The sequence below is a fragment of the Tachypleus tridentatus genome, chromosome 13 (assembly GCF_004210375.1).
Source record: "Tachypleus tridentatus isolate NWPU-2018 chromosome 13, ASM421037v1, whole genome shotgun sequence".
Lineage (NCBI taxonomy): Eukaryota > Metazoa > Arthropoda > Merostomata > Xiphosura > Limulidae > Tachypleus > Tachypleus tridentatus.
In genome coordinates, this window is record NC_134837.1 from 126043122 (window position 1) to 126064410 (window position 21289).

Here is a 21289-nt window from a genome sequence, read left to right on the forward strand (position 1 = left end):
AAGATCGTTGACAAATTAGGTGCCCAATGAAGCCCTTAAAATGTTTAAATATTCATATAGTTCGGTATTTCCGTTATAGCTTTAATTGTAATTGAGCAAGATTAGAATTTCATGTCCTGTTAAATATCGCAACTTCCCTTATCAAACGAGATTGGAAAAACTCAACAAAGTCAACTGAAAAATTAAGAGCAGTCTTATAATGTTGAGGATAAAAAGAAGTTATGAAATTTACAAAACTTGTTGTGTTTTGTAACTAACAGATGTATATTAATGTCACCCGCCCTTTTATGGGGTTCTTGTTTATCATTTGTTGTGTAATTTTTAGTCATCAGCAAACAATATAATAATTCATTTCTTCTTTGTTTGATGTTAAGCACAAACCTTCACAATGGGCTACCTGTGCTGTGACTACCACGAGTTTCAAAATCTGGTTTTCAGCGATGTGAGTTCTCGTATTTACTCTGAGCTACTAGAAGAGGGAGCTCTTATTAGCTCATATTAATAAATTATAAATTACAACGACAACATATATAAAATAAAAAAATACAATTAGTATGAAGTACAATCCTAGTTGTTTCTATCTGAAATATTAAAGGTGAAACTATATATTAATTACGTTGTCGTATAAAGGAAATATCCAACGCCCCCAGTGACACAGCGGTATGTTTAATTTCTTATCATTTTAACTGCGATCAGTTTCTGTCAGGACTCTTTAAAACATATCGATGTAGACAATATGAAGTGATGTATCCAACAAAAATAAAACAGTGTAGTTACATTCTAAAGCAATTAGTTGGAACAACATCTACCAAACTAACAGTGTTATCATAATTACTTTCAATAAAATTACAAGAGCTTCAAAAAGTGCAACTATTCATAGAAGACATTTTTTGACGTATTACATGTAAAAATTTCCGTTATATTGATATTATTCGTATAATCAATCAGAAACATTAACTTTCTGTAATTAAAGCTGTTGTGAAAATTTGTATGAGCATTGTACTTTTGTGGTTATTATGGATCTCTGTACGAACATTACAAACGTTGTGTTTTTTGTGGGGGCCTGGCATGGCCTAGCGCGTTAAGGCGTGCACTTCGTAATCTGAGGGTCGCGGGTTCGTGCCCGAGTCGCGCCAAAACATGCTCGCTCTCCCAGCCGTGGGGGCGTTATAATGTGACGGTCAATCCCACTTTTCGTTGGTAAAAGAGTAGCCCAAGAGTTGGCGGTGAGTGGTGATGACTAGTTGTTTTCCCTCTAGTCTTACACTGCTAAATTAGGGACGGCTAGCACAGATAGCCCTCGAGTAGCTTTGTGCGAAATTCCAAAACAAAGTGTTTTTGTGGCTATTATAGCATTCTGTACAAACATGATAAACATTGTGTTTTTGTGGCTATTATGGTGCTTTGCACGAACATAATAAACATTGTATTTTTTGGCTATTATAGTACTATGTACAAACATAATAAACGTGTTTTTGTGGCTATTATGGTGATCTGTACGAACATAATAAACGTGTTTTTGTGACTATTATGGTGCTCTGTACGAAAATGATAAACATTGTGTTTTTGTGGCTATTATAGCATTCTGTACAAACATGATAAACATTGTGTTTTTACGGCTATTATGGTGCTTTGCACGAACATAATAAACATTGTATTTTTTGGCTATTATAGTACTATGTACAAACATAATAAACGTGTTTTTGTGGCTATTATGGTGATCTGTACGAACATAATAAACGTGTTTTTGTGGCTATTATATATTACAAACATAATACATAAACACTGTTTTTATGGTTATTAAAGTGTTCTATATTAAATTTTGTTTTATGACAATTATATTGAATTTATAAATATTATGTTTTTATAGTTATTTTGTTGCTTTGTGCAGACACAATAAACATTGTGTTTTTATGTTTATTATGAAGTTCTTATTAACTTAATACAAGTTTTCCAACTTTCAAAAATCTTAGGAATATTTTATTAGAGTTTCATCTTTTTTATATTTTTTCTAAACCACTCAAGAGACGAAATGCTGTTGCATTAATAATGTGCATCACATCTACACCCAGTTTTTATGGTAAATCTGACACTCTGTAACTGTCTTTTGTGTACTCTTTCTTCTCTTTGTGTACTGTTGGTGTACATTAGAGTTTCCCAAAATATGGGGCGCGCATCTGATGCCTTAGGGAGCACGAGATGATTGGAGTAGAATCAATAGTGCAATTATGCATAATTAATCATTTTAATACACCGTTCATTAATGAAAAGACATAATTACTAAAACACATACAGTAGAAAAGACATAATTACTAAAACACATACAGTATTTTAATGTGTACCCAGGTAGTACATCTTGTTCTTTAACCTACTCTTTCACTCCTTTATAGAAATAGGGAAAGGCGCACGAAACCATATTTATGAAAGAGAAACGTGGATGACGAAGGTTTAGAAAACGTTGGCGTACATTATTAATGATTGTCTGCTACTACTGTACATATCTGATGACAAGAAAGTTGTTTTTAACAATTCTACTGTGGTTTAGCTATTCAACACTATAATTGTAAATAAAGAACCAAATATCAACAAACGAAAAATACATATTAATTAATTAAAGAACCATATTAATTGAACAAAATAATCCTACTGTATACCAACATCCCAGAGTATCACATTTTTACTAAATTGTTAAGCAGTTTCCAATCATGTGACCTCTGTGTTCCATTATATATATAAATGGTAATTTCATTAAAAAGAAAGAAAAAATAGAAGAAATAACATTTCAAATATCCAACATCAGGGCACAAATCATAAGGTTGGAGTCATTATGTAATGTACCCTGGTGTTTATAGGTATTGGTAGAAGTACGACCCAAACTGCGTTTAGGATACACCGTCTATTCAGTTTAATGTTAACTTCGCTGGACTCACATTATTAAAAAAATAATAATAAAAAGTGAGCAAAGGTGTGTGCTTCTACCCACACACCCACATTTTTAACCCCTTTTCGTTGTCTACAACCTGATGTGATAAGGTGGTTGCTCACAAGAAAAAAAAACAAAATTTAACAAAATAATTTTGTAGAAACTGCAACGTAAACCTTACATGTTTAATTACGCATTGATAATCCAGGAATACATAATTACATAGGTAGGACTATTCTGCAGTCTAATAAATTGATAACACTTCTATTTCAAATACTGATGCATATTATATAAACTTATTATAATATTAATATCTTTGATAAAAATGATTCTATACTATATAATTTTGGACTTCCTTCTATAGACTTCCTTCTCCAAACAGTAATGTACCAACTAATGCCATCAGAGCATTATACGCATAGCTTCTTAGATATTCTATAATTTGTAGTAATGTACAGTTCTTAATAAGAGCGAGTCTTTTCAGTTACAGGATTCGAGACTTTGACTCGTAGATTGCCAGATAAGCGGCCTAACGACTATGTCGCGCTAAACCAAAGTTAATAAAATAAAGAACAAAACATTGTGAGTGTAACAGACGGGGACTGTAAAGTTTAATACAAATAAAACATCAAAGGAGTGAAATTTAATTCTACAAAACAACTGGATCTGAATAAAATATATGGTATTGAAACTCAGTGAATTTTTTTAAATTCGAGTAGAGACAACATGTATATTGTCATGGTTTGTTTGTTGGTTTTTTTTTATTTTCGCGCAAAGCTACATGAGGGCTATCTGCACTATTCGTCCCTAATGTAGCAATTTAAGACTAGAGGGAAGACAGTTAGTCATCACTTTTACCAACGAATAGTTGGTCACATTTAACCGTCACATTAAAACACCTCCGCTGCTGAAAGGGCGAGCATGTTTGGTGTGACGGGAATTCGAACCCGAGATTGCGAGTCAAGCCTATCTAACCACCTGGCCATGCCGGACACCACGGCACAGTCGCTTAGATCATTTCCAGGTTGGCGCTTTCATTCTTTCCTTTCCCGGTGGATCAGCGGCAAATTTACGGATTTACAGTATAATCCAGGTTTTGATTCCCCGCGGTGAATAAAGAGAGCCCTGGTAGCCCATTGTGTATCTTTGCAATAAATCAACAATGCCCGTATTTAAAATACTTAGCAATGAATCTGTGTCGAATTATTAGGAGAGCAGCTTAATTTAAACATTGATAGTCCAGGGTTAAACATAATTTGGGACTCACGAGAGCCTTCTACAATTATCATTATTATTTCTGAAATTAAATCTTAAAGAAATATTTTTTGAAAAATAAAACATTTGACTTTAAATATAAATCATAAAAATTTCAAGAAATACTTTTTGAAAGAAAAGATGTGTCGTCATTTTTTAAAACAATTTAGTTTGGAAAATGAGGTATCTAAGAAATAAGTCGCCCTGTGAGTCCATGCGTAAATCAAGACCTGAATTTTTATGCTTTCTTTATAATTCGTTAAGGAGGGGAGAGAGCATTTCGGATCTACTAGGACTTGATTTGAGTAGCTTACAAGTAACACTGATGTCCAATTGTTGAAGACTGAATGTTTGTTGTATAGTTCATCTCTCACAGTATTTTTGTTTCTATTCAGGGCTTTCTTTGTTCTTTGTAGATGAAATGACTCCAATATCTCATGATTTATGTGTTTCAGTCCAAAACCTATTTTAGGTTTAATACTTTTTTCTGTCTCGATTCATAATTGAGAACACACTCATACAAACAAATATTATAATTATCATATTACATGTGACTGACAGTGTTACGAAGATAGGTTGGTAGGTATAATTATAGCAAATAGGGTAGGTTGGAAGATAATCCGTGAAGGTGATTATGAAGAAGGGATAAAAAAAGTACTGACTTCAGTATTGCAATATTTTGGGGTACGAATGTTTGTTCTGTTTCTAAATTTAAAAATACTTGGTAGCCATGTTGACTTTAGACTGTCTATAAATGGACTTACGCAACGAAATGACGTAAGATAAAATGCATATGTTATTAAGATAAACTTTGTAAATTAGTTAAGCTAACAGCATGTGACAGCTATCGGTGAACTCTTCCTATCTGTATTGAGATCTTAATTGAGCACGACTTGTTTACGGGTGATGTAAGTAGTTTACTGATAACTGTACCCTTATCGTTAGAGATTTGTTCATGAAGTTAGTCGTACTTGTTTCTGTTGTTGATTTCACTTTTTTGGTTATTATTATTATTAATGTAAAATAAATAAATAAATTATATATATATAAACATATTTATTTGGAAAATCTTAAAATTGAAAAAAAAAAAAAAGACACTACATCAAACCGAAATCCAACGAGATCTTACCCAGCATATCCAAACCTTAAATAAAATATAATTAAATCTGAGTTCGCAAAAGTGAGAGAGAAAAACTGAGCACATGTGGATCTCTAGACCACAACATTACCCACATCTTTATCTGTCTGCAGCTATATGTGACAGGATGTTTGCTCACGAAAAAAACACATAAAGTCACACAACGAGTTATTTGGCGTTATAAGCCTCCAGCCCTACCGCTGAACTAAGGGGGAGGGACAATTTTTTATTCAACTTCTTTGCACTATTTTTGCCCTCCTCCTAGACCTAGAACTACGTGGGCCCGGCATAACAAGGTGATTAAGGCACTCGACTCCTAATTCGAGGGTCTCGGGCTCAATTCCCCTTCATACCAAACATGTTCGCCCTTTCAGCCATGAGGACGTAATAATGTGACGGTCAGTCCCACTATTCGTTGGTAAAAGAGTAGCCCAAATGTTGGCGGTAAGTGGTGATGACTAGCTGCCTTCCCTCTAGTCTTACACTGCAAAATTAGGGACGGCTAGCGCAGATAACTCTCGAGTAGCTTTGCGCGTAATTTAAAACAAACAAAACTACGACTCTTAAAAATTAAGTTTCAATACCCATAATGGGCAGAGTATAGAGAACCTATTGTATAGACTTGTGCTTAACAACATCTAAACCAAACTTAACTGTAGCGTTTTTACTAAAAACATTTATTAGAACAAACCTTGAATCTAGCCTTTCCAAAACATCGGCAGAATGGACTTCAGTAATAATCACAATGGTCTTTAATTATGATCATTAGTGGTACTGCGCGAAATTTAAAATTATATGATATTCTCATGGAATATGTGGAGTCACTTAGCGCTGCCAAGTGCCCTAAGAACATGCATATTTGTGCCAGGGGAGAGCGAGTTTCGACGAACTTGAAATCACACATGACAGAGGTTGATATTGAGTAACTAGCGAAAATATATACAATATAGACATATATATACGTTTATTTATTTATCAGTAATTTTGACGAATAAAAATAAATTATTCCTTTGGATGACATAAGAACTCAGCTCCTCCGCTTGAGGGCGATTGCTATCACTCACACCTGCTCCCTCTACATAAATCTAGAAGGAAGTGATCTCCCAGATTTCTTCCACTGCCATTCATAAATGGCTAAGTATTTCCCTAAAAGTGAGTAACAAAATATGTAATTAAATTTTTCCATATTAAGCTGGACTAAAAATTCTTAATTAAATAATGTATTTATGGCTTAAAGACAAAGTAACATAATAATGTTTGAGAAACCAGTAACGATGCCAAGGACAAATAAGAAAGTTTACAATTAGTAGAATTATAACAACAAGATAGTTTCCAAAATACTACTAAAAATAAAAAATAAAATAAAGTTTACTCACATAAATCACTGTAACCTGTATACATCAACACACAATATTGATTTTGCTTCCAAAACTACGTTGTTTTCCCTCATAGTCTTGTGACAGCGCTTGATGTATGAGGCGTAACAGTACATTCTTGTTTTAGTGTTATTTCAAACTGTATCTCTTAGAATTTGTATATTACCTTCAACGCGGGTTTAATATTACGTTTGTTACAATGTATTTTTTGTTAATCGGCTATTGTAAAATCCGTATTAAACCGCGAACGTAATATATTAATTCATTACTTTTTTATGATCACATTGTACTTCAAACACAGATATTTACGTCTACAAAATTACATTTGTACGATCTTCTCATGCGAAGAGGATGTACGACTACTTTGTGTTACTGGTAATTTTTCCCAATCAGCTATCAGTGCGACCTCCTGTGGCTCAGGTTTAGCGTTAATTCTGCAGGTTTAAAACGATAAAATTCGGGTTTTCATATTCTTGGTGGGAATGGAACAGATAATCAGTTGCGTGTTTTTGCGCTTGACAACTATCAAACCAAATTATCTGCGTTGTGCCCCACCACGAATAATCGCAACCTAGTTCTTAGAGTCTTAATTAAGCCTGCGGATTTACCACTGAACCACAGGCAGTCTACTGTGTTGCTTTGTGCTTTTAAAACAAACAAAACAAACTATCTGTGCTGTGCCTATCATGAGTATCAAACCTCGCTTTTGACGATATAAGCTAACAGATTTACCGCTGAGCCACTAGGGGTGTTGTTAATATTTAAAAAAAGAAGAAGAAAATAAATAAATATTATTGTGCAACGTAAATGTTATTTATAGAAATTTCACAAACACAAATATATATAAAAAAGCTAGCTCAGTTATCTATAAATATATAAGAAATGAATAAAGTTATTTCTGTGTGTTAAGTAGAGTTTGACACTAATTCTATTGTTCTGGCTACATACAAAGTGTTCAATGATGAAATAATTATTCACAACAATAGTACGAAGTATTACTTATCATGAACAAAGCGATGATTTGACATTGAATATGATAACCTGGTGCTATAAAGACAAAATAATAGGCTAGGAAGAGGTCAGTATGATATTAGTTTTTCCAGCTTTGTGGCGTGTGTTTCAGGTATATACACTTTCTGTCAGATCTATTTTCCAATCTTCGTCTGTTACAATTAACACTCAAAGAATACCTTCTAAATTCTTTTAAGCCAGCCAACTACTTTTTTGAAATACATTATAAACATTTTTTCCACTTGTTATTCTCATAAATGAAAGTATCCACCCCTCTATAAAAAATTTCCCCACCTTCAGGAGCAAGCCTGAAAGTGTTTAATACTAAAAACCTAGTTTCGTTACACAATGGATTACACAGCTTGTCTTCCACGAGTATAGAAACTCGATGTTTGACTTTATACTTTTTAGATATTCCGCTAAGCCGGTAAGAGGCGTGGAATCCTACTTTAATAGGAACTTTACTTAGCTAAAGTTTTATGCAAAGAACCTTAATAGATTTAGTTTTGGAGTGATTAACAGAAAGCATTATGATAATTATGGCCCACTTTATGTTCCTGTATTTACATACTTTAGATAAACTGAGAATACATGATATAATATTATTATTATTATTTTCTTAGTAATCGAACAATATGGGAATACAAAACAAGAATCCACCAAAATGTCAGCTTAAGTTTACAAACCTGAGCTGTTCAGATGGTCCAGTAATGTCATTTTACCCAACTCATACCACAAAGATCGTCGAAGAACTCCCTCGGACAAAGTTTAACAGATCGCAGTGGCTTTTACTAGCTTTACACGGGTTCATCAATTTCTGCGTTGGTGCACTGTTTGCCATTCAGGCACCATTTTTCCCGCAAGAGGTAAGTTCCATTGTATACGTCAGTACACGTTTTGTAGTGTCCTGCAAGCAAAGATTCGTCTCTCACACCAAGAATTCTGAACCATTTCCATCCACAATTTCTCGTATCAGTCCATGAGATGACGGTAGATGGTGATGACTAGCTGCCTTCCCTCTAGTCTTACACTACTAAATTAGAGACGGCTAATGTGAATAACCCCCGTGTAGCTAAGCGCGAAATTCACAAACAAACGATTGTAATGGCTGCACTTTTGACAGAGATAACTAACGGTCAATTAAGTTCAAAACCACAGACTTCACAAGATTTTAATACCACAGCTTTTATTCCACAATGATATCGTGTGTTTGGTAAATTACCTAGTTGCTCACCGGTAAGTCTGCAGACAATAAATTCTAAAATATGTGGTTTGATTACCCAGACACCCCATTGTTTAGCTTTGTGATAAAGCAAAGAACGTTTGGTATATCCTGCCTATGAAACGTGCAATAAGGCGCACGTTTTAGAGCCGGTAAAAGTATTTTTGGAAAAATTGTATTAACCATCTATTAGGATTCTTATTAGGATAAATTTTGATGTAAAATTTATTTGTAAGTATATTACTTTAATGGAAAACTTCAGAAACGTTTTTTAAAGGAAATAAGATAGGTTTATAACTTTGTTTTACAAAGAACATTGAATTTGTACGTAAACAGAGGCGCTCGATTTAATATATATAAATATAGAGGGTATATTTGACTTCTCTTGTCTTGTTAGAAAAACTACTGTATACATGCATCAATTGAACCTGTCCTAGTGATTAGTGTTGGGCTGCGGATAGGAGAATTCAAGATTCGAGTCAGGATATGCTACTGAAAACGCCCCGCACTTTCAGGTGTAAAGGTGTTGTAAGCGTGACAGTCACTCCCGCTATTCGATAAAGAATATCTGCTATTAACTGCTAGTAGTTCTAAATTAGGAATGGCTATTGCTGAACCGTAGTTTTCTCTTTATTTGACACTTAACATCTTTATTGCATAAGCGCCTTTTTAAGTTGAAAATATCAAATACACATTAAACAGAATTTTTAGTCTTAAATAAACAGTTTAATTTTAATTATAAATGTCTAAGTAGGTATAAACATTAACGTTTGGCTAATGATCTACTTAAATTTGTTTTGTTACATTACAGAAAGATGTTTTTGGTGGGTTTTTTTTCACTATAATATGTAGGCAGAAAAGAAAAGAGCGACACCTACCGAGTACGGTTTAGTGTTCGGAATTTACCAGCTTACTGTATTATTAGCCTCTCCAGTTTTCGGGCAACTTGTAGTACTTCTGGTTTTAATTGAACATTCTTATCCTCTTGTTCTACATGACGTGGAACCACTTGAAGTGATAAACCTAACAATCTACAAGTTTTAATTCAGATATTTGGATTTTTGTCTCCCCACAGACCGTATATATCATGTGTCTCATAACACAGTTGTATATCATTGCTATATTTTTTCGAAAACTTTAATTGGATCATTGTGCCCGAGTTTCATTCATGATTTCTCGAGGCTTAAAGCAGTTAATCACCTTGTTACCATTTTTGTAATTGACTGCTAACACGTCCTCTAGTGGCACAGCGGCACGTCTCCAACCTTACAACGCTAGAAACTGGCTTTAGTTACCCGTGGTTGACAGAGTACAGATAATCCATTGTGTTCGACTAATTACAGACGCTACAACTAGGTCACACGATTTTACTGGGTCGTTCAACTTTAATCCCCCCCCCCCAGTGGATCAGAGGTAAGTTTGAAGGCTTATATTACTAAAAACCCTGGTTCTTTATTCTGAACTTACACCTTTGTTTTTGAAATTTGCGCAAAACTACATGAAGGCTATTTGCGCTAGCCGTCCCTAATTTAGCAGTGTAAGACAAGACGAAAGACAGCTAGTTATCATCACTCGCCGCAAACTCTTGGGTTATTCTTTTACCAACAAATAGTGGGATTGAGCGTCACATTACAACGGACTCACGACTGAAAGAGCGAGCATGTTTTGGGTGATGGGAATTCGAACCCGTGACCCTCCGATTACGAGTCAAGCTCCCTAACCAGCTAGCTGGTCATGTCGAGCTATTTTGAAATTACAAGTGATTTTTTATGCACTATGACGTAGAAAAATTTAAAATGCAGAGTACAATCGTTTTATAAAATATTCAGTAAGAATATCAAACAAAACGAACATGGTAATTATGATTATGTATAACTAAATGAATCTTTGATCGTTATTTTCTCGAGGCTTAGCATGGCCAGGTCGTTAAGGCACTTGACTGGTAGTCTGAGGGTCGTGGGTTCGAATCTCCATCACACCAAACATGTTCGCTCTTTCAGCCGTGGGAACGTTATAATGTGACGGCCATTCCCGCTATTCGTTGGTAAAAGAGTAGACCAAGTATTGGCAGTGGGTGGTGATGACTAGTTGCCTTCCCTCAAGTCTTACACTGCTAAATTGGAGATGGCTAACAGAGGTAGCTCTCGTGTAGGTTTGCGCGAAATTAAAAACAAACCAAAATGAAACGAAAGAGTGTGAAAGGGGAGAAAGAAAACAACATACTCATTTTGTTAATGAAGAATGCATTATTTGAGGTGGGCCAGTAAGCTGTTTGGACAGTTTCTGTTCGTTTTAAATGTTGGTCGTACAAGTGACGTTTTCGTCAATCCTCGTGACTCTTTCTGAGGATCAAATGCATAATTCTGTAAATTAATACTGATTGAAAAAAGAAAACATGGAGCATTAGCTCATCGTGTTTGTTTTTAAATCCTATAAATAGTTGAAAGTAAAATATATTCAGACCCTGATTGGTCGTCTAAAGATTTATCGACCAATACTAATCTTCTGAATTACTTTATTGTTGAAAATAATGTTATATTAACGTGATTGGTTCTGTTGATATAGTTGAGACTTACTGTGTACTTTATTTCCATTGTTTCATACTATTAAAGAATGTTGTGTTTGGTTGTTGATTGGCTGCACCAAGGTTTTAGATAATTTTATTAAATCAAAGTAGGGACATTTAAATGAATTATTAAATTATATTAGAGGCTTTTTTTGTTAACGAATTCGGGTTATAACAGTTTAGGATATTTATCTTAAATCCAGAAAACTAATACCAGAATTGTTGTAGTTGAGTGTATAAGACATTGCTTATTCTTACTAGGTTGTGACCCTGTTTTATATTTTAGTGTAGTTCTAGACTGTGAACAATATCTGAAAAAAGTCGTACGATAGTTTATTATGACGTTCCTCATTGTGTTAAGGTTTAGTAATAGCGAGGGTTAATCACACTTTATTAAAACAATCACTGAAATTTCACGTTGCCCTTGGAGATGGCCCGACATGGCCAAGTGGTTAAGGCATTCGACTCGTAATCCGAGGGTCGCGGGTTCGAATCCCTGTCGCACTAAACATGCTCGCCTTTTCAGCTATAGGGACGTTATAAAGTTACAATAAATCCCACTATTCGTTGGTAAAAGAGTAGCCCAAGAGTTGGCGGTGGATGGTGATGACTAGCTACCTTCCCTCTAGTCTTACACTGCAAAATTAGGAACGGCTAACGCAGATAGCCCTCGTGTAGCTTTGCGCGAAATTCAAAAACAAACAAACAAAAAAAAACCTTTGGAGATATTCTGAACGTCTTTGATCACGCATTGTTGTCTGAAATTGGAATATCTATTGTAATAAATATCTATTGTGATAAAGTTATGTAAAGGACGGAGAGTTTACTTTTAGGTAGAGTACAATTGTAGACAATGGCTTCTGAAACCATGTCTTAGTAGACCAAAGTCTAATGGAGTTGCATCTAGGTACTTAACATATGTTTGATAGAATATGTCTCCTGCAATTTTCGGCCATTTTTCTCGGGAAAGCAATCGTTTATGTCCAGATCTGGCTGGAATCTTGTTTACCTTCGTTACCCTCTAGTACTTGCTTATATTATTTTGTGTTAATTAATTCGTCTAATTTTGTTCAACAGAAGTGTAAGCTATATTTTTTTCGTATTAAACATGGTTTTCACTTCGCGAATGAGCTCGTTGCTCCATATTGCTTGGAATACAGAGTTTCAAACTGTAACTGTCCTAATCACTTTGCTTTTTGAATTTCTCTGGGAAATGTTGAAGGCTTTTTATTTATTTATTTATTTTAACGCAACCAGATGTCACTACACCATCGAATTGTTGGTTTTCATTGTGAGATTATATACATTAATGTGCCTGTTGCATCTCTGTTGGCGCCATCTCTCGCATCTAAATACATTTAATATTATAATAGTGGGATAAGTTTTCTTTTCTATAAATTGTGATTAACCCTCAGTAAATTATAACCCACTAGTTTTTATCGTTCACGTTATAGTGAATAAAAGTAATGGATGAGGGAAATTTAAGGATAATAGTGATGTCCAACTAAAGCCATCATATCCAAGAGCTTGTTCTATTTTGCAATATAACAATATAAAAGAAAGTCTTCTGAATTGAGGAAAACAAGGGTGCCTACAAAATTGTATTTTAAATTATGTTTCAAATAAGGTTCTCTAACGAGTCTGAATATCGAAAAAATAAAACGGGTTTTGATTTCTATAATATGGATAGAATAAGGTTTTTGGCTAATAGCCTAAAAGTCTTAGTATCTCTGTGGATATTTTTAGAAAATGTCGTGTTATACAAAACAGTTTAGTACAATAAGATCGTTTATTTGTTGTTAAGCTCAATGATGCACTATGGGCTACCGTGCTCTGCTCATGGCGGGTATCGAAATCCAATTTTAAAGTTTAGGGTTCAGACTTACAATTGCTCCTCTTGGATCACGACACGATGGTTAAACGCGTTTTTATTTTTTATTTACTAATTCAAAATACAGTTCTTGTTTTTTCTCCATCGTGCTGTTCATGTTCCATCAATACAACACAAAATGCGTTAGTCATATTTTATATTAGTGGAAGCATTACTATTAATACATTCCAGTTCTAACAAAATGGATATAAAATCTCACATTCCTTAATCGTTTCAAATTTCCGCTTCTAATTTTGTCCGGATGTTGTATTTCATTCAATATGTTCTACAAAAATGTCTTCCAGTCCTTATTACCTACAGCATTCTTTGAGAGGAATTCTTATAGCAAAGCCACAATAGCAGAGATGTCAACTATTTCAAATGACTGAGCGTAATGATTGTAGACAGAACCCGTACAGATATCGTACAACCACTGGATACAGTTTTGAGTCATCCATGTCTGTGGATCCATCTGTGGCTAAACTGTAAACACTGTTAGAAAGTATGCTTGAAATCATTTTGTCATCTTCACAACCCAACATTTGTACAATGGCTGTAGTTTTGGTTCTAGCACAGCCATATTTCTTCGCTATATCAGAGTCTGGGAACATTTTTCTGAATAGATGTCCTGAATGATCGGCTACAGCTAGGGGTAAATTATGAGCAATAACGAATTGCATGAACATCACTTCTGCATTTATGGTTTCATATTCTGAATTTTTATCTGCATCGTTTTTGTCTTCCCCTCAGCCTTTTGTTGGTTAGATGCCGATTTTGTATGTCTGAAACAAGCGTTTACCCCGCCATACGCCACAGAAAAATCGATGTGACAAATTGTACAAAACGCACGACTGTCACTGACTTTTAATGCAATGACCGGATATTTTGCACTATACTCTTTCCTAAATTTTTGATTCACAGTTTTAGTCCTTTTAGATTTGCCAGAAACAAGACAATCTGATGAACGAGGCCTCTTTTTTTCCAACTTGTGAATGATCGCATTGGTGTTTCTATGCCGCTTAGAAAACGAGAAATACCAATCTTCGCGAGCGCTGATTGGCTGACAAGCGCTGATGACGTAACTATGGATTCCCCCACGTTCCCAATATGGAGAAGCACCGCACTCAAACTATTGGTAGACGTCGGAGATACAAATATTTTTTATTATTTCAAGCATAAACATGATTATCGCAAGTAACCATTTGGACTATGTATTTTATTTATTATAAAACTTTATTTGTATCTCACTAGAAATTTTTTTTTCACCTCTTTCAAGCCCTGGGGGAACAATTTATCACTTTATTGTATAGGCCTATATAATACATAATAATTTGGGACTTGCAACAAGTCGTAATATTTGTCTGTATGAGCGTATAGTCGTAATGTATACACCAAAATCGTAATGATTACGCTCAAATCATAATGGTTGGCATCTCTGCAATAGGTTATCTTCTGTGTCCGCCGAGGGGAATCAAGCCCCTAATTGTAGCATTGTAAATCCAAAGACTTTCCGCTGTCCCATCGAGGGACAGCTTTTTGGGGGAGATAAACTTACCCGATAGGTAATAGATAAGTCTGTAGACTTACAATGCTAAAATCTTAGGTTCGAATCTCCACGATGAGCAGAGAACAGATTCGCCTTTGTGTAGTTTGCGCTAAATGAAAGGTCTGCTACAACAAGTAACAACGAAGTTAACTTTATTTCGCAGAATCTTTGGAAAATACGTTGATGGACTTCCCTCTGAGGTAGTCCACCGCTGGTACAGCGGTGAAGTCTTCGGATTTACAACGCTAAAATTAGGGGTTCGATTCCTATATCGGTGGACTCAACAGATAGCTCAATGTGGCTTTGCTTTCTGAAAACACACGCCATTTAATGTATTTTGGAGAAATAATAATATTTACACATATAAAAATTTCACCTTGCAATTGAAATGACTAACATTTTCATCAGCAATACTTATTAGTACTAGAAATAAACAACCTCATTAATAAACTTTGTACTGTAAGTTCCAGTTTGTGTTTTAGTGAAAGCTTCTGCAGAAGATGTGAAGTTTTTGAGTGTCTAATTAAGTAAAAACATTTTGGAATTATAAGGTCGTTTACTTCTAATATTAACACGCCTTCAGCACACCAGTGTGCACTACATGAGTTAAATAATGATGAAAAACACTTACTTCGAACACTGCATGACGCAACAATATATTATTAACGGACCCCGCAGTGACATAGCTGCATATCTGCTGACTTAACAACGCCAGAAACCGTCTTTCGATACCTGTAGTGGACAGCTTTGTGCTTAATTACAAACAAACACTAATGTTATTGACTCTATAAGATTATTAAATACTGGAAATACTGAGTTTGAATACCTCAAACGTAATTTACATCTTTCTTCTCGTAATATTTCTCTACCTGGTTTAATAATTTTGTTAGGCTACACCCCGTACTATTGTAATTAGTATCATACTATTATAACTGAAATCCAGTAATTTCTTTGCGCAGGAAGGGATCCAAGTTGGAATCCGTGCAATACTACAAAATATTTCCTGCACTTTAAGTTCTGAATGCGTTATAAAAGAAGCAGTCAATCCCTTAACATGAACAAGGAGGGGGTAGTAAATTGATGCTGATTGGCTGCCTTTCCCTGATAAATTGAACAATTCTAAGCTGAAAAAAATAAGATAAAATAAATTTCACACAAAGAAAAACAAAACGAAATGACAGTCGCTAAACTAGTGCCATCTACCTACGTTTAATTTTAGGATGTGTTGAGGGCATTATTTATTTTTTTCTCTTTTGATATATATGTATTTAAAAATAAAGGATTGTATTAGCAAATTATGCACCAAAAATGAAGTTATTACAACACCTGAAAGTTCGAAAAAGGATTCCAGATTTATTCCACACAGTGGAGTAAGTTTGTATGGTAAGTTACTAAATGAGTTAAATTATTTGGATAAATTAAGATAAAGTGATCCAGAAAATACCAGGTAATACCAGTATTCCACAGTGGAGAAGAAGTAGGAATTGAAAGATGTTCACGCCCAGGTTCGTGTAAGGCTGAACATTATTGTTGTTTGTTTGTTTGTTTTTACTAACAGTGATCAGTTATTGACAATAGTATATGGTAAGAGTTTTCCAGAAGACTGACTAAATACGTCATTCGATTTGCACTTCACTGTGAGAGTAAAAGTAGGCCTGATTAAAATTTGATGAGAGCATTAAAGCCAGTATCGAATTGAACTGTATATACAAACACAAACAAACGACAAAAAGAAAAAACCTAAACAAAAAACATTGCTGCATCAGATAAGATTCGGATGATCTAATTTTCATGGCTAATTCCACGCTAAGTTTTGTTACCGCAATGATGAAAAGTTTGATGACTTGTTCTGAAGGAAATTGGTAATTATATGTCTGAAGACATGCAGAACTAAAATTTGAGATACTTGTTTTGTGAAGTGGTGGAATGTAGAGACTTTGTCCCAAACGTCTAAACACCATTGGTGGACCAAATCACGTGATTACGTTGATAGTGTGGATATATATTTAAGTAACCTTGCTGATAGCATCTATTTTAAATTAACTTTTAGCGCCCAAAAGAAGTTATCAAAGTTAAGCAAAAATACATCATTTACATTGGTGCTGTAAATTCCTTGAAGTATATAAGTCTTCGCTTGTCCAGGGGCTCAAAGAACAATTCCAGATTCCACAAAATGTGACCTACATCTAATACCTGATTTAGATGGGGGTGGGGGTGGGGGTGCAACCCATGCAGCCTCATAGGGGCCTCAGTCCTCCTGTAAAGGAAGTGTCAAGTTTGAATCGCCCTAAGAAAGGGGTCTCCATTATCACGGTATATTGCCTCAAAGGGGCTATAGCCGGCCATGTCTACATCTAGACGTAGTTTTCAGCTTACATCAATGGGCCATAGATGTAAACAAATATTTCTGGAGAAATTAAACAGTGGACGAATATATCACTTGAATACGCTACTATCTTACCGAATGTATGGAAAATGTTTATACATCAATATTCTGAATTCATTATGGAAATGCTGACGCTATTATTAACATTTGACCATACTTCATTGTTTATAAGAATACTCAATATTGAATGGTAATTAGAAAATTTACGCATTGCAATATAAGTTTAATTACGACATTGTACCTTGAAAACTTTAGAATCCCCATAAGTTTATAGACTTCCAACTCTAAAATTTTCATTTGATTTCCTTCAACAAAGAAACAACAACAATACAATAACAATATCTTTTCACGATTTTTAAAGCAGTATTCACATGAAACTTAGGTAACAAACCGTTTTGAATAATACTTAGAAAAATATCTGTTTCTATAAGAACTTAGTTAAATAATCGTTAACGGAATTCTTAGTTTCAGAGAAAATGTACTGGAAAATGTCTGGGCAGAGGTGACAAAGTGAAGGTCAAGGTGGACAAACAAATCTTTCGGCACCTGTCCTGTGAAAGTGGGTTTTACTCGGGGCACTTCCATCCCCCCCCACAGCAAAATCTTAGGCATTGAATTTTTAGATTCCAGCCAAGGCAACTTTATTGCCATGCCCTGAATCGGGTCGTTTCGCGGTTATGTTCACATTTACTATGCCATCTGCCTTTCGGGACTAGTTCTGGCTGTTTTCTCCGGTGCTACCATTGCCTCGCTCATCAATATTATGACCAACTTCACTCCTTCACCCAAAAAGAGTTAAACAAACCCAGCTAAATTCAATAACCTTCCACGAAAGGGGACGAAGAGGAACCCCAACGTTACTGAACACCCCAGTTGGAGAATGAATTCTTCTGATTCCTCTCTCTCTAAACTCAACCCCTGCCACGTTAGTTTGCGTTTGCGTCAACGGAAGCACGACTAAACACAATATTTATTATTTAAAATTGGTTTAAACTAGATGGTTAAAACTCAGGCTTAAGTACATTCTTTATGATAACGTGAAAAGAGATGGAAGATATTGCTAATATCAATGAATACATGAAAAATAATTTTAAAAATGTACAACTAAAGAAAAAAAACTTTTGTTGCTGTTTCAAACTATTAGCATTTCTATAGTAAGCGAGAATCTGATGTGTAATAAATACATTCGCGCATATAAATCACGAGAAATCTGATGTCTCGTGAAGACATAAGCATTGTAGAGAGTCCACGACGGTAAATGTTGAGTTTCATAATATAGGTAAAAAGAAGAAAGAAAGAAATGATAACACGTTCGATTAAAACAAATTACTTGAAAATTTAAGTAACTTGCCAACTTATCTAAGTCAATTTCACTTTAATATAGGATGAATTACTGATCCGAGGAGGATAGAATCTGTAAGACTTTGTTTAGTAAACACATTTATGTGGGTTTGGGGGTAAGAAGGTGGGAACCTGTGTTTTAGTTTATCATTTTATCTGACGTATTTTATTTTCTTACTTCATATATCCACTGCTATTTGCACTAACATAATACTCTAATTTACTTTTCTTAGAGCTTTTATAGGTCCCTCTATTGGTGGATATCTCCTGGGTTCTGTGGGCTTAGGAGAGGAACAACCATCTTGCTGATACAAGAACTAGTATTTGTAAGTACATTCAATAAAAGTTGAAAAAATACCACAGTGGCTCCCCTAGTGGAAACACATGGCATTATTGTCCCTATGGTTTCCTAACCCTTTCTGTTCAATTTCATCTTCCTTTCCTTTACTTGGGAATGTTTGTGTGAATGCAACTTTAATATTCCAGTTTACAATTTATTCTTTCGCATATTTATGTTTGTTTTTGAATTTCGCGCAAAGCTACACGACGGCTACTATCTGCACTAGCCGTCCATAATTTAGCATAGTAAGACTAGAAAGAAGGCAGCTAGACATTACCACCCACCACCAACTCTTGGGTCACTCTTTACCAACAAATAGTGGGATTTACCGTAACGTTATAACGTCTCCACGGCTGAAGGGACGAGCATATTTGGTGAGACAGGGATTCGAATCCGCGACCCTCAGGTTGCCTTAACCACCTGGCTATGCTGGGCCTTTGAATAGTTCATACTTTTGTAATGGATTTACCACTATACATTTATTTTAATGCATACGCTTGTTTCAGTATAGTTTCTTTTGCGTGTAACGTATATTCTTCACTGTGCATTTAGTAAGTCCTGTTTGTTCTCGTATTTTGTAGAAGATTATTGAGGGTGATAATCAACAATATTTGTTTTAAAAAACGCGCTAGATCATTGTTAAACGTTTTAGAAACTCGCTTGATTCGAATAAAAACATCTAGCCCTGAGACAGTAGAAGAATATTATTGGACAGCTACAGTCAGTGTGTTATAGGCCTCGGAAGCTATAACTGTGATTAACGCAAGTGGAATGCTTTAGAATTGGACCAGAAACGTTTGTAGATTTCGAAAATTATAAAAAGTTCAACTTTTTTGTACGAGGACATTAAATATTTTGCCGGAAATTTCTTGTTAGGGTGTGAGGCCAACCAAGCTAGCTAGCTTGCTTAAGTGAGGTGTGACAATATTAACTCAGAATTAATGTGCTCGTTGTGGATATAGATCGTCGATAAAATATTCAGTCCTAGACCGGATATAAGAATCAGTATTGTTTGTAAGTTTGTAAAACTCTTGTATATAAACCATAATTTGTAATAACTATTAGTAATAACCGTTATTATATATTGTATTATATTTTGTTTGTATATTAAAATATATTATTGTAAAAAAAAAAAGAAAGAAAATTATATGTATAAGTCTTGTTGGCAAATATCATAAAGTTGATACATATTAATATTCAATTAACTTCTAAACTCAAAGTTCCGGTTATTTGAAATTGTAATACGTAACACAATACATTGAAGTTTTTCTCCTTTTTTTCACGTATGATTTAATCATAAATTGGCCAATGATGAATAATACGAGCTATTAATTTGTGTTGTACTGTTTTGATTTAAAATCTTGCTAGTTCGATAGTAATCTCCTGATTATTTTCAAAAGGTGGCCTTCTACTAATTTTCGTCATTTTCGACAAAGTTAGGAAAGACAAGGCTACTAGATGTTCAGAAAACAAGCCACTATTATTATAAATGGGTGAACATCCAGAGGCCTTTCGACTAAAAACAAGGTTGACATTACTTCAAATAATAAGAAATATTTCGAAAATTATACCAAAAGTTTTATTTAGATATGTACTTCGTTAACTATTGCTGGTTTAAATTGTTTTTTTTTCACTTTTTTTTTGTTTCGTTAGTTTACTTCTATCACGTGACTTCGCGATAAGTCTGACGGCTGACAACACTCATAAATCAGGCTTCGATAACCACAATGGGCTGAGGATAGATAGCCACTTATATAGCTTTGCGCTTAACAACAATATTACTAATAATATTACTTTGTGGTACCTATTACAATTTAAAACTTTACCCGATTGTATTTTTAGCATATGTATTAAAGTTTTTATTAAAATATATTATCTTCTTACTTTTAATGAATAACATTATCAAACGTTTTTCAGGCCCGGCATCGCCAGGTGGTTAATGTGCTCGACTCGTAATCCGAGGGAAGTGGGTTCGAATCCCCATCGCATCGAACATGCTCGTCCTTTCAGCCGTATGGGCGTTATAATGTTCAATCAATCCCACTATTCGTTGGTAAAAGAGTTGGCGGTGGGTGGTGACGACTAGCTGCCTTCCCTCTAATCTTACGCTGCTAAATTTGCGCGAAATTCAAAACAAACCAAACTGTATGCTTTGACCAAAATTATAAAACAAAAACAAAACTTCATACTGCAGGATCAAGATCTTAGATTAGCATGAAAAGTCGCAATGGTTAAGATACGTCACTTGGGAAGCAATAAATTTGAAACAGATTATTAATTAATAAATTATTTGCTTCCACCATTACAGACTGGGGG

The 21289-nt window shown here is 34.7% G+C and overlaps 1 protein-coding gene and 1 long non-coding RNA gene across 2 annotated transcripts; one reads left to right on the forward strand and one right to left on the reverse strand.

Annotated features, from left to right (window-relative positions):
- Positions 1-6260: 6260 nt before the first annotated feature.
- Positions 6261-7306, reverse strand: LOC143239570 (uncharacterized). The gene is made up of 2 exons (XR_013021242.1): positions 6692-7306; positions 6261-6461 (listed from the first exon to the last, which is right to left on the reverse strand). It is a non-coding gene; the product is annotated as an uncharacterized LOC143239570 (long non-coding RNA).
- Positions 7307-8329: 1023 nt separating this feature from the next.
- LOC143239569 (uncharacterized) lies at positions 8330-20761 on the forward strand. The gene is made up of 3 exons (XM_076480765.1): positions 8330-8568; positions 18867-18959; positions 20374-20761. Exons 1-3 carry the CDS (start codon positions 8338-8340, stop codon positions 20386-20388), a joined length of 339 nt encoding a protein of 112 aa, XP_076336880.1. The 5' UTR covers positions 8330-8337; the 3' UTR covers positions 20389-20761.
- Positions 20762-21289: the final 528 nt, after the last annotated feature.

What these genes read in the sequence shown, in the direction of transcription:
- LOC143239569 (XM_076480765.1), top strand. Translation starts at nt 8,338, where the DNA reads ATGGGAATACAAAACAAGAATCCACCAAAATGTCAGCTTAAGTTTACA. An exon ending in CACCATTTTTCCCGCAAGAG is followed by an intron (nt 8,569 to 18,866) that starts GTAAGTTCCATT and finishes TACTTTTCTTAG; the next exon opens with AGCTTTTATAGGTCCCTCTA.